Source organism: Fusarium fujikuroi, chromosome FFUJ_chr11 (assembly GCF_900079805.1).
Source record: "Fusarium fujikuroi IMI 58289 draft genome, chromosome FFUJ_chr11".
Taxonomy (NCBI): Eukaryota; Fungi; Ascomycota; class Sordariomycetes; order Hypocreales; family Nectriaceae; genus Fusarium; species Fusarium fujikuroi.
The window spans coordinates 186,194-200,177 of record NC_036632.1 but is presented as its reverse complement, the minus strand read 5'-3'; the positions used below and the strand labels follow the sequence as shown (position 1 = coordinate 200,177).

Below are 13,984 nucleotides of genomic sequence, written 5' to 3'. Positions count from 1 at the left end.
GCGGTATCTCTGGAGCTCTGATACGCGCCCTTCAAGAATTTTGGGCGGTGGAAGGATGGAAAAAGGATTTTGTGTCGATAACTGATGACCTGCCAGGGGACGATTGGAGATCGTGGATTTCGTGGCCTCTCAACCTCGTGCTGTGTAGTTGACTCCCGTCTACAAGGTTAAGCTTCAGGCTACTCGTGCAACTCGGTTGAAATCCTTAAGCGGTCGAATTATACGATCTATGTGAAGAACTGGCATCACAAGCAATATTTTCAGGTAACTAACTTGTTCGCCTCCATGACCGGCGAAAGAGCCATTGTCGAGGTTTCGCGTTGATCAGCTTTATGCTGTGGCCATTGGTTATTGAACATCTCAACAAGATATACCCATCCAAAACACTGAAGAATCCCAATTGACTTCCGATTTTGGAAGTTAGCCATTACGTTTATGATGTCTAAGGTTATCAGCTGAATATATAATTTTTGGTTTAGACTTGTGGCGAAGACCTTGGATTGGCAGAGGGAACTTGGTAACTTAACGTTCTAGTGTCGAGGGTGGTGATGAGATGGAACGATGGCGGCATCAATCATTCGTCCATCACCCGTGATATGTAAAGTTACCGAGGCAAATAGAGGCGGCAATAGGTTGCGGTGTGAGGCGCCTGGATTGTGGGTTGCTATGCGAGCTCTTACGAGATGTTTTGCTCTTCTCGGTTGGCGTGAACCCTCCAGGGAGGATCTCGCTATATATCTCCGAGGGCTGGCGTAAGTGCAGCCTTGAACATCGTGTCCTAGGTGTTCAATTGTCCGACTGAACGAATGAATTTTGGTTTTATTAGCCATCAGCACGTACGTTAGGGTACTAACGCACAAGTAGACCATAATATAGAAACGGAATCTGTTCAAGATATCCCGACCATGTCTTGGGACACGGAAGTCCACTTCTGTAATTACTCAGCCAATACACGGTTCGTGAACTTCTCAAGGTTTCCCGATACTCTTGGTAATGCCAGAGGTTACAGCTCCCAGAGCACACGACCAGACGTGGAGCTTGTCCACCCAACATGTCCAAATAAGTTGATGAAAGTCTTGAAAAAATGTATGATTGCTTCACTCCAGTTCAGGGCAACCTATCCACCAAGGTTGCTTCACTCCACGAACATACCTTTTAAGAAATTTAGAACAAAACCCGATAATTCTTTGATGATGCATCTACACAGCTTTACTGACATTTATGTATCTTACAGTCCACTCTAACTGAACGTAGCTTAGATGGTATCTTGTGGCAAGCTGATCGTTTGTGATGAGCTCACCGTGCACCGCAGCGTGAAATATGTGATATCATATCGGTCACTTGCATAAACTTCTGTCTCTAAAGTTTATCTTGGGCAATTGTGTTGGGTAGCTGGTATACTACCTGGACTGACTTGGATAAGAGTGTTATTTTGAGTTGATAGACCCCACATCTGATGGCTCACATCACGCGTCTCACACGAACTTCTGTCCCATATTGTTCTATGTGGCTGCCTGGAGACGTTCCATAGAGATTTGACCTTGTAGAGTGATCTGTCGTGACATAGGCCGTGTGGAGAAAGTCAGCGAGACTCGCCGACTAGAGTATATATCCCGAGCTCAGCCTCCTGGATCTCCTTTCATAAGTAATCTCTGTTCGCTTCAATGGGGTTCCAGCGGGCTGAGGCGTAAGGCAGAGAACGACAGCAACATTGATATAGACTCTGTAATCGTAGCGACTTGGCACATCGACAAAGTGTCAGAATTCTTGGTATCCAGATAGATATGTCCAGTGTAATACATCCAAGATTCTCCTATCTTATGTGTATGTAACTTGAAATTAAGACCCCATAGGGGATGGCTCACATCACGCGCCTCAAACACGTATGAAACTATAAACTGAAAGCTTCTGATGAGTGAAATACAGTTGGAATCCATATTGGGCGCACAAAATATGGCTATCCAAGATTAATCTATGCATCAAACCACTAAAGCAGTTGTCGGCTAAGCGTTATGGGAAAGGAAAGGTAGATCGCGGCGCAACACCTTGGGTTGCAAGTAGTTATTGTATCTTCATGATATTAGTAAACGTGCTGTATAGATATGGAAGAAAGCTCACTGGGCAAATGTCTCCTGCTTTGCATATAGCTGTACTTCTTCGTAGGTGAGCAACCGTTGGCATGTTTGAGACGGACAACGGATGCTGTCGCAGGCGCTCTTGCCTAGCTGTTCCAACTGGGATCCAATATGTTTTTGTAAGCAAGACGTGCAGAAATTGATTGTATGTTTGCACCTTGCTCGCAATATCTTGGGGAATCGTGAGATCTTCCATACCCAATCACCATCGAACTCAACACAGACTTCTATCCATTCATCGACAGCATCATAGGAGACGTTATGGATAGATTCAGCACAGATGACGCAGTCAATGGGAGTCTTCTCAGTCCGGAGCAATTGTGTGAAGATAGGGACTTGTAATGTTTTCCGGCCTTCGTCGATGTTATATAGTTCAACATGGTTGAAGTCTGCTTTCAACGGTGATCCAGCCTCGCTTCGAGTTTGGCGTCTATATCTCTCGTCAAAGGGCGAATGCATTAAGCCATTTTTCATCATACTGAAATGCAGACGTGCTGCCACCTTTCTGGCTTTTGATGTGAGTGGGGGTTCGACAAAATAAAGGGATTGCATTAGCTGCAGAATTGTGTCATAACTGCCAAGGATTAGTTGTTTTATTGTTTCCAGACTATTGACTGCAGCTTACATTCTGATCACCGAGAACTCAGCCTTTTCATTCCCTAGGTACTGTAATACCTGCAATAAAGAGCTGCGATCATTTATGTGAACTCCTGCGGGGGAGCAGCCACAAGGACATGGCAAGCATATCTCTAAGCTTCGAGCTTTCCACCAAGTCTCTCTTAATCGTGCTAAAGACGAGAAAATTGATTTGAGAAAACAGGTTGAACAGACAGGATGTTGGCATCCCAACCTGAGGTCTCTGTCAATAAATTCGTTGAGGGGCCTAGGCTTAGAGAAGCCAGCAGCTTGCCTGAACCTGACTTTCTGGCACACACAGCAGGTGACGAGTATCACCGACTGCAGAGCTTCGGTACCAAGCCAGTCTTCGAATTTGGTGTAAATATAGAGAGCTTCATTAGCACCCATCTCCCTATCGAGGGTCGCTTTGAGATCCTTGGCCATTTGAATTTGAATAGGCATGGGAGGACGGGAGTCTTTGGCAGTTGAAAGCGGCGGGTTCAGTAATTTGTTTACTATGATGGATCTGGGCGTGGTCATTGATATCTTTGGCTGCTTCAGATACAAAACCTGACTTTGAAGCTCATTGAAAGCATAAGCCATAGCCTTCGTGTCATAAAGAGCGTTCTGTAAATCATGATTTGAAGTTAAGACGTTTGATCGTAGAGAGACTGATTCGTTCATCCTATCGTAATACCTAGAAATCAGTAACTTATTCTGACTAACTAGATTACTGACGGTTTCTTGAAGACTTTCAATTTGTTTTTCTTGGCTGCAAAAAATGGTCGCCATATCGCCTTCAGAGCCTTCCTCGACGACTTGATCATCGAACTCCAGTATCGTTACATTGAGTTGGTTCTCTGAAACTGATTGCATTGCGAGGCGATTTTTGTCTTGTAGTTCGAGGCATTCTTTGGGTTGTTGCCCTTGAGGATGCTGTTGATCCATTAAGGGCTCGGGGCGAATATGTCGTACTTTGGTCCTTCTCTTCACAATGGAAACTTTAATATTAGAAGATATGTCCAAATAACAAACCAGATTGTGGCTGGGAGCTTATTGCACTACACTGAAAGTAATAAATGTACACAACTGGACTTGGTGTTAGAGAAGGATGAAGGTGGAAACCGGAAAGCATGCTCTTCGGTCGGAAGATCAACAACAAGGAAGATCAAATGCCATCAGTTAAATCCCATTATTAACTACCAGGGTTTTGGCGACTTTATTACGTCATGTCTTAGAATTGGTGCGTTGGAAGTCAAGTACTAACAAGGGTCGGTCTAACTAATAACTCGAAGTGGGACGAAACAGATGTACTCAGAGCGGCAGAGACTGCTCGTGGTTGGTCCCTCCTCACAATGTCTTTCATATGAATAATAATGCATTCTTTGCCTTAATTAAAGACGCCGAAAAGTGCCCGCTGTGCTGTTTTGCATATTGATACTTAATGAAACATGGACTGTTCTGCTGAAAACAAATTATAAGGTTTATATTAGGAATGCAGTTTCCGTGTCTATTGGAACTACGCTAGATCCAAATAGATCTCTTCAAAGTGCTTCTTTCTTTGGGTCCACGCCGAAAAGCGTGGTTGGCTTGTTATGCCTGACCAATTGCTACAGCGTAAAGCTAATAAAGAGAGTATAATCGTAGAGCTTCGACAAGCCCGTTAAAACTCAATTCTAAGCAAGATTTAATATTCCTGAAAGAGACCTAAGAATACGGAGTACAATGTCCTGATAAGATATGCACTGAAAATGAGGCTGATTTCTTAACATATGCAAGTCACGATTGCATGGCCAGGGTATCTCGTATCTGAACGCAATAGGAAACACTGAGCTGATACCTAAAGAATGTCTAAATATGGACATATTGCCTTTAGAGACCTGAAGTTAATTGGTATTTTTCAGTGTGTTGGCTTGTTATGTCTCGTTGAGATGTCATAAGCTTTAACTGTCAATCAATATGGACTATCACGCTATCTCAACAGTGTAGGATAAACCTGCCTTGTCAATCATTAATTCTCGCCCCAGACAACAGGCACTGTCTCAATGCGTTCATGGCCGGCCCAGTCCATGAATTACCTCGCATTCCGACTCTTAGAACGTTTATTACGCGACGGATTTGCACTGACAGGCACCAAACTCTATATACTTCTTGATCACAGTTTGCTTTAGCGTTGCAGTGTAGTTCAATAATAGCCGAAAGTCGCGATGCAATCAAATTCATATTGTTAATAGCCACGCCCCCAAAGCTTTCCTTCTCCAAAGGCTACTTGACTCCAAAGGCTACTTGAAGCCAATACACGGATGGGCAAAGGCAGATGTGAACGCTGCCCAAGCCAAAATACCCTCAGTTTTGAACAAGTCAAATTTTGACCAAAACAAACAGTTCCTTATTCTGCCATTAAGTTGCCGTGGTTTTAGTCTTGCTGAACCTCCAAGGCTTGATCTTCCTCTCGAAAAGTTCATCGACCTCAGCCGCAGTGCGACTAGAAGATGTTAGTGCATAGTGTTCAGTATACTATCTGATGTTCCGCTGCTTACCCTGATGTATCCGGTAGTAGAAGCCATGTACCAATGAGGAAAGGCAGCCCGACACCAGCGTAGAACCAGCCAGTCTTGAAACCCCAGTTCCACTTGTTGGCGTTGACCATATATGGGGTGAGTACGTTCATGATAACTCCAGCAACACAAGTGCAGGCAGCTCCAAAGCCAGCGGTATGTGGGCGAAGACGCAGGGAAGAGATTTCAGCTATGAAGCCCCAACCAGCAGCACCGTTGGAGATCATTCCAACATCTGAAGACTTTCAGTATCACGGCACTACCGGATAGCGGAAGAGACTTACTCCAGAGGCATACGAACAGCACAAAGATGTTCGAAGTCGCCGTTGTCCTAGGGATCAGACCAAGGATTCCGATGACTACACAGGATGTCCACGAAAGCGTCGTGGCGTAGCATGAGATACGACGTCGTCCAATCTTATCGGCCACCAAAACAACGATCAACAGCGTTGTAATATTGATAGAAGACGTGATGCATTTGATAGTAAAAGGGTCAGCCAGACCGGCTTGCTGGAAGAAGTAGGTTCCGAAAGTCGCAAAAAGTGTTAGACCAATGAATTGCTGGGTGAGATTCGGCCACAGCGAGATGACAGTTCGAAGACCATCGATTCCGCGAAAGATGGCATACCAATGCTCCTTCTTCTGCTGGGCTGCGACTTCCCTCTCATGCTCAAAGGTCTGGACGATTATCTGGTACTGACGCTCTTCGTCATAGTCGACAACGCCGCGGTTGAGCCTCAGCAGCTGCTTCTTAGCACGATCTGCGTTACCGCGACTGACGCACCAGGCAGGTGACTCTGGGAGGAAGACGTAAATGAGACACATGATACCAATCTGAGCCCATTGGGTATAAATTGGTGTAAGCCAAATGTTGGGGTTCTTTCGGTTCAGAAGCTGCAAGGCGATATAGGCGAAGAAGGATCCGATGGTCCACCAGAGACTGTAGCACATGAGAAGGCCTCCGCGGATGCGGGTAGGCGCACACTCTGAGATATACACTGGCAGAGTCGATTGAAGACAGCCAACTCCGACACCCGCGAGAAGCTTAGCTGCGAGCCAAACAGGCCAGGTCCTGGCTAGAGTCTCGCATAGGACACTGCTGACAAGGATAGTCCAATATGTCCACATAGCAATCTTGCGGCCATATCTATCGGACAGGAAGGGAATCGTCAACATGCCGATGATTTGACCGACAGACATGATGGAACTCCAGCCAGCGAGGGTAGGAGCAGTGAGGTATTCGTCTCCGTCGGCGTTGGTCGCAGTCGCAAACTGATGGACGAAGCCCTTGTTGGCGATGATACTGCCGTTGATACTGGCTCGGATTAGTACAGCATGCACATGTATTTGAGAGAGATGAGAGAAATGTACCCAATCTGGTATCCATCGGTAGCAGCGCTGAAAGCAGCTGCAAAACAATACGCCGTAGCAACTTTGAAGACCTTGACGGTTTGCCACAAGCCCAGGGACTCGTATCCCGAAGAAAGCTGGCCTGCTTGGACTTTGACTTCAGATGCTTTCATAGCTTGCTCGACGTGGAATTCTGCAACGTCATCATCGAGCTTGGAGGTATCAACTTCTTGCTTGGATTTGATGTGAGACATCTTGGCTATGTTGATGAATGGCGAGGATGGATGAGTGATGTAGATCAACAGGCCGTCGAGCGCATGCCTTTAAGTATTCTCGTCTGATCCGACAGTATGGATCTAATACTGTTCCCCATGGGGTTGTCGCGAGGGCTTTGCTCGAAATGTCGGGGAGTAATACCGGGGGCAAAGGTCACGGACTGCAGTCTATTCCTTGAGTCTCGTGGCAGCTGATAGAACGATGTGGGGTACAGCTAGCCTCAGTAAGATCACGACCATCAAAGATACTGCATATCTCTGGCTAATATTTTAGCCGTTCGTTGCAGTTGAGTCATTGGGAACGTGAAGGCTGAAATACACGCTTCATGGTTGCAAATGTTTTTCCTACTGGATCTAACCGCGAAACTAGTGCAGAAATGTTGAAGTGTTTGCTCAGTGGCGGCTCTAGACCTCTGATATTGTCAAACACGGGACTAACCTCGGGGAGGCTCCCCGCTGCCTACAGTCCAATTGGGCTGCGTTAATTGGCTGACGAGGTTCCAGGAGATCGGGGAGCCTCCCCGACCACCAATCAGATACAGATAAGTGATGGGGCAATAACTCAACTTCCAGAAACATGACAGTGACACTTTTATCAATCCCGGTTCATCTTGGGGCGAGAGTCACTATTCTCGGGCTTTTGCGGTCCTTGGATCTTCCTTTGGAGAATTAATTATCCTCCTGCTTGCTTCTTGCTGCGTGCCATCCTCTCCAGACAAACGTGGTCCAGGAATCGAACAGTTCCAATCCCCAAGTAACCATGGCCCAAGAGTTTGAGCATATCGCAAACGACTTACTCCCCAAACTTCATCGATGCATCCGACTTCCCCAGAGGATAACCAGATTCGAGAAAGCCAGCCCGTCATTCTTTGGCCTCAAGGCTCGCACCGCTGACCATGACATCAACGACTTACCCTCCCTGTCTTGGGGGAAAGGATCCGACTTCATCTTAGATTTCGGCATCCATATGGTTGGATATTTATCATTCCACTTGGGCTACGTCGGGCCAAATATGGACGCTCCATGTCGGTTGCGTCTCACGTTTGGCGAGTCACCACTTGATGTGACGATAGATATGAACGATGTGAATACCTGGATCAGCACTGCTTGGCTTCCCGACGAGATCATCAATATCGACATATGCCCGCAGACAATAAACCTCCCTCGCCGATACTCTTTCAGATACCTACGTGTTCAGATCATCGATACCTCTCCTAAATTCAAGGTATCGTTCTCGAACATGCAATGCGAATCAGTCAGCGCCGTCAGTCAAGACCATTGCATCGAAGCAGTTGAGTTTTCAGATCCTCTACTACAGGACATCGACCACGTTTGCATCTCTACATTGCGAGACTGTATGCAAACCGTATTTGAAGACGGCCCAAGACGAGATAGAAGGCTGTGGATTGGGGACCTCCGCCTACAAGCGCTGGCAAATTACAGCACATTCCGGGACTTCAACCTTGTCAAAAGATGTCTTTTCCAGTTTGCAGCAGTTCGAAATGCGGATGGATCATTGCCAGCCTGCGTCTTCGAAAAGCCCACGTTGACGGCTTCGACAGACTACATCGCCGACTATGATGCTCTATTTGCCGCCATTGTTTATGACTATGTTGAGGCTTCTGGGGATACGGAAACAGGGCATCTCCTTTGGGAGACTGTCCTGGACTGCCCAAAGCGAATGCTGCGCAGTCTCAATCTTACCTCCTACGCCTTCGAGGCTGAAAGCAGCAAGCACTTTATTTTTCTCGACTGGGCCAAAGGTCTTGATAAGAGCGCTGGAGCACATGGCTTGCTACTCTATTGCCTGAAAATTACTAATAAGCTCGCTAAGCAGCTGAATAAGCAGCCTCCGTATGACGAATTAATCCTCAAGATGACAGGCGCTGCGACCTTGTTCCTGGAGGATGGTGTCTTTGTGTCTGGGGTTTCTCAGCAGATCAGCTTCGCGTCAGCTGCGTGGCTAGTTCTATGCGAAGCCTTCCCTCCAGAAATCGCCCGAACATCTCTCCTCGCCACGCTTGCACATCCAGAAGCTGTGAAGCCACTTACCCCCTATCTATGGCACCACGTTTGCGACGCTCTCGCAATGGTTGGATGCTATGACGAATGCGTTGATCTTATTAAGTCTTACTGGGGCGGTATGGTGACGGCAGGGGCTGACACGTTCTGGGAATGTTATGATGCCCAGGATCGTATGGCGAGTCCATACGGGGATGTGCGGAATAACAGTTGGTGTCATGCTTGGAGCTGTACGCCGACGTATCTGCTTAGGACGACGCTGCGGGAGACGGTCAAAGCGAGAGGCGTGGGGAAGGTCACGATGGATGAGCTTGACCAAAGGTGGATCAAGAGGACTTTGGGTTATCTTGTACTACAATAAATTGTTTGGACTCCACCTTGTAGTTGGTGAATTGTGACCAACATTGGAACCTAACTGAGAAAACATCAGGCCTTAACATGGGATATTAAGATAAACTCAGCACAAAGTAATCTCAACTAAGGTTAAATTTATATTAAATTATCCTACTCTTTTTTCATTCAGGATCAAGGTACCGAGTTTTCTTGCCTCGCCTAGGGTAGGCCTGTTCTCCGCAAGAAACAGATGACACCAACTAAGATAAAATTCCAGCGCTAAGCTACACTGGACTAGCATGCCCCAGCTTTTCACTCCGCTTATTTTATTCATAAACCCTGCCTGCACACGGTCGGGGAGCAGCCGAGCCTTCTAAGTTACTCTGCTCAATTCCCTCTCTTCCTTCTTCCGCGATGCAGTCTCAAGCCCACATTCAAGACGATGCTAGCCGCCCAAGCAAGAGAACTCGTCTCGACCCACAGCCGAATGCAACAGGCAGAGACGCCCAGCCAACCCGAAGACGTGTTGCTGTAGCGTGCAAAGTGTGTCGCTCAAGGAAAACGAAGTGCGACAGCCGCTGGCCTGTTTGCAGCTACTGTGAGAAGAGCAACTCGGAGTGCCGGTACGATACTGTAGACTCGGCAGATCGGCCCTTGTATGTTTCCTCTTCCTTTTCTTAAAACGACTTGAACTAACCAAGATTTTTTGCGGCTGAAGGAGTCATGACTTGGGCATGCAGATCTTACAGGCCGTCCAAGATCTAGCTCAAGATGTAAAGGAACAACGGTCCTCGGGCATGGCCAATACGCCCTCTCAAGCCCACCAGCCAACAAGACACAGTGAAGCTGACTCCCTGGCCAACTTGACTGCTACACCGCAGTCCATTCCTGCTCCCGAAGGTCACGTCGAAAGATTCTCCGAAGGCCTCGACAGCGTCTTGAAATGGAATGTGTTCCCTTCAGATATCGACCTTATCCCTGTCGACAACGGGAGCTTGATGGCTATGCCAGACGAGCTACCTCCAATAAGTTTCCCGGAGCTGAAGAGGTTGCAGAAGTGCTACCTCAGTACTGTCCACAGCGTCAATCCCATTCTAGACGTCGCTGTACTCGACCAGTACGTTATAAAGGTTTCAGAAAATGGCCTGGACTGGACCACGCAGACATGTCTTGTTGCCCTTGTGTGTGCCATCGGTGCATTGTGTCAGGACCCGCATGTCGAAACACCCAGAAGCAATAACAGTCGGGATATTGACCAAACGACGGATATTGCTTATAGGTACTGGAGCGTCGCTTGCAAAAGGCTCGGGATAGCAATGAGTCACAATACATTGGAATCAGCCCAGTGTCTGTGTCTGGCAGGGTAGGTACAGAGGACATACCTGGAAGTTCTCGAACTTACGCCGAGACCAATTACTGATATAAGTCGTAGCATCTGGTTTATGTGTAATTTGCAGCCGCTTGAGGCCTGGAGGTATTTCACCATGGCGGGAAACTCCTGTTACTCTGCAATATGGGCCAGGTGAGAAGTACACAGATGATCAACGATGATGCAAACACTCACACAGCTCATAGGGAACCCGCTATACCTGCTGAGCCGCAGAATCTTCCTTCCAGTCCACAAGCAATCAAGCAAAGCATTTTCTACACCGCATATAAATCCGAAGTGTACGTGGTCAGCCATGTCTGTATACCTTATTACTAACATGCCTGGACGCACATAGCGAGATTCGTTACGAGATACCCAGCTTACCTGGTTCAATGCTAGAACACATCGAGGATCGCCTCACATTTCCATCGCCACCAGCAGCGAATTGCTTGTTCGACGAGACTATAGCTTGGTACTACTTCCTCGCAGACATCGCTGCCCGGCATTTGATCAACCGGATCGTCGACGCCAAAGTCGAGATCTCTGGGTGCCCCACCGAAGCGCAAGCCAATTCTTTGCTCCGATCATACGAGGTTTTCGGCTCCCAGTTGCAAGACTGGTATCTGTCCCTCCCACCAGAGATATCGTTCCCGCCGCCGGATGCAACTATTTCCTCCGAGTCCAATATCTACAAGAGAATCCTCCGTTCGCGGTATCTCTTTATCAAGGAGCTTCTGTGTCGGCCGTTCGTACGGCTGTGTCTAAACTACGACCTTAAACTCCCCAGTGCTCTGGATGATGAGATAGTCAGTATAGCCTCCTTGGGCCTTCAGTACTGTGCCTGGAGACTGAAAGCTGTGGATCGAATGAACAAACTGGACCATGGACTGTGGATATGGATTCGAAATAGTACAGCTTGTTCCATGATATTGATTGGTGCCGCTCGGAGCCTCCAGTTCCAGTCCGGCACTGCATCTCGGCGAATCGTACTGCCTAAAAGTTGGCGTGAGACTGTTGTTAGTTTCTTGCATGGACTTGAAAAGTATTCTCACGAAACGAGAGGTGGCGTAGCTTCATGCTATCGACTTGTGACTTGGGGTCTTGACGGGTTTCATCCAAGCTCACCAGATATTGTTTAAGAGTTATAATAGACCTTATAGTACTTCATTCTTGAAACATGAGCCATCTTAGTCTAACTGAAACTTTGCTCCTGTCCTTAGGCGTTCCCCATATTTGTAGGATATAACAATCATAGTAATCATAGCCAACGATACGCCCGCAAGCAGTGTATTTCCCCATCCCTGGCCAATGGCATCAAACATCTTTGGACCAGCAAGAGGCAAAAGCGCACCTCCAATACTCCTAAGCACTGTGTTCGCCGCAGTAGCACTAGCGGCATAAGTAGGGAACGCGTCAACCAAGTAAGTGCTCACAGATGTAAACACAGTGATCATTCCGAAGCCAATCATGAATGTGCCTGTTATCGGCACAAACCAAAAGACTCCATACTCTGTTGTCCATCCATATACCAACAGCCCGACTGGGATTATCGCACTACATGGGATCATGAGGGGGAGTCGGTACTCGGGCTTGAGTTCACCACCCCGGGCCATTCTTCTGAGAATTGGATCTGAGACCATGCCGAAGAGTATCAGTCCGACAATTTGACCGCATCCGAAGCCGAGATAGATAAGACCGACGTTGGTGACTATGCCGTATTTTGTTTTGAAGGTTTCGGAGACTGTCGTGAATAAAAGATATAGGGTTCCGTAGGCGATCGCGGTCAGGAATGAGAGACCAAAGATGATCGGTGACAAGAAAAGCATCTTCAATGGGCGAGCCAGACTTCTTTTGATCAGTTGTTTGTGGGGTGTAGTTGGCGATAAGTCTTCAGTGTCACGCTCCGCGCGTAGTTGCTTGAGTTTCTTTCTCTGAATAGTTGGATGATGAGTCTCTTTTTGGACGAAAGCGCAGACAATAAGCACAGCTCCAGTCTGTAACACAAATCAGTACAACCAGGATATAGAACTATCAGAAACGAAGTTACCTACCATTATAATAAGCAGCCAAAAGTTCCATCTCCATCCCAGACCTCTCGAGACATACGCACCAACAGCAGGTCCAAGACTCGGGCCCAGCAAAACAGGCATGTTCCAAATAGCCATAGCTCGACCACGCTCCTGCTGAGAGAAACAGTCTGCAACACTCGCAGGACCAATAGTCAACGGACACGCGCCGGCCAAGCCGGTCAGGAGACGGAAGATTATAAGCATGGGCATGTTGACCGACAGAGCGCATGCGATGTTTGTAAGCAGGAAAGTGACCATGCATATGCGGTATATGGGGAGTCGACCGTAGATCTCACTGAGCGGGGCGAGGAAGAGAGGACCGAAGGCGTAACCCAGGAGGTAGATTGATACCATGAATGAACCAATGTTGGGATTCGTTTCGTGCATTTCGTCCATGATGGGCTGAATTGCTGGTGCAATCATGGATGATGCAAAGGGGCTGTTGCGAAGGGGATCTGTCAACGAAATGGAGTAGATTCGGTCGTTTTGATGAGAGCACGTACGTTAAGAGTGTCAGAATAGATACTATCATGATATTTGTCCATTTTTTGGCCTTTGGCCAATTCAATGGTAGATCTGGGTCATCTGGACCGTCCGAATCCAGGCAATGACTGACAGTCTGAGGCAAGCCCTCACGTTCATCCTTTTCTGTCATGGCTGGTGTTGGAGGGAGGGTATCCTGCGAGGTTGATTCGATGTTGTTGGCCATGTCTGTATTGACCGCGATGTCGATGGTCAAGGCATAGGCAGTATCAGTCGACAAATAAGAGTCATATATAGTCACCCACTGATATCAATTGGTCTTTGAACAGCTTTTTGAAGGAAGAGAAATAAGAGTTATGGAGGGAAAAAATGCAAGGCCATCTACTTCGAATGCGTCCATCGGATCGCCATCTGAATCATGGTGTTTAACCCCATCGGCGGAGCTCCCCGATACAAAACCCACTAGGCACCCTTCCGCCACCTGTCAGCAGGTTGCATACGCTAACAAGGGTTATCCCAGCCGAGGCTTAATGTCGTTAGCCTTCCGGAGCCCTCCCCTAGTGGCTAGTTTCTACGGCGTAAGAAGACGAGACCCTACGGAGTACAGGATCAAGTGACTCGCCATGCTTGTGGCTGTCATAGGGTATTTTGAAAACAAGAATATTACTTCAATAACGAAAAAAGTACGTATCTCGTTACACCAGAGGTAAATTCATTGTAATGTGGTTTCTTTCAACCTTTCCTTTAATGCTTCGAGATCGATAAGAAACAA

At 47.3% G+C, this 13,984-nt stretch overlaps 5 protein-coding genes; 2 read left to right on the top strand and 3 right to left on the bottom strand.

Moving 5' to 3' along the window:
• Positions 1-2,114: 2,114 nt before the first annotated feature.
• Positions 2,115-3,663, bottom strand: FFUJ_11277 (uncharacterized protein; the record flags this gene model as incomplete). XM_023570157.1 has 4 exons in its annotated part: positions 2,115-2,709; positions 2,761-3,450; positions 3,492-3,525; positions 3,600-3,663. The coding sequence occupies 4 exons, from the start codon at positions 3,661-3,663 to the stop codon at positions 2,115-2,117; spliced, it is 1,383 nt and encodes a 460-aa protein (XP_023437308.1).
• Positions 3,664-5,153: 1,490 nt separating this feature from the next.
• Positions 5,154-6,915, bottom strand: FFUJ_11276 (probable maltose permease (MalP); the record flags this gene model as incomplete). XM_023570156.1 has 4 exons in its annotated part: positions 5,154-5,238; positions 5,294-5,546; positions 5,596-6,626; positions 6,683-6,915. The coding sequence occupies 4 exons, from the start codon at positions 6,913-6,915 to the stop codon at positions 5,154-5,156; spliced, it is 1,602 nt and encodes a 533-aa protein (XP_023437307.1).
• Positions 6,916-7,696: 781 nt separating this feature from the next.
• On the top strand, positions 7,697-9,319 carry FFUJ_11275 (uncharacterized protein; the record flags this gene model as incomplete). Its single annotated transcript, XM_023570155.1, has 1 exon — positions 7,697-9,319. The coding sequence occupies one exon, from the start codon at positions 7,697-7,699 to the stop codon at positions 9,317-9,319; it is 1,623 nt and encodes a 540-aa protein (XP_023437306.1).
• Positions 9,320-9,705: 386 nt separating this feature from the next.
• FFUJ_11274 (uncharacterized protein) lies at positions 9,706-11,799 on the top strand (the record flags this gene model as incomplete). XM_023570154.1 has 5 exons in its annotated part: positions 9,706-9,947; positions 10,010-10,408; positions 10,724-10,813; positions 10,867-10,959; positions 11,016-11,799. The coding sequence occupies 5 exons, from the start codon at positions 9,706-9,708 to the stop codon at positions 11,797-11,799; spliced, it is 1,608 nt and encodes a 535-aa protein (XP_023437305.1).
• A 48-nt stretch (positions 11,800-11,847) lies between these two features.
• FFUJ_11273 (related to multidrug resistant protein) lies at positions 11,848-13,438 on the bottom strand (the record flags this gene model as incomplete). XM_023570153.1 has 3 exons in its annotated part: positions 11,848-12,654; positions 12,712-13,168; positions 13,233-13,438. 3 exons carry the CDS (start codon positions 13,436-13,438, stop codon positions 11,848-11,850), a joined length of 1,470 nt encoding a protein of 489 aa, XP_023437304.1.
• Between the last annotated feature and the right edge of the window lie 546 nt (positions 13,439-13,984).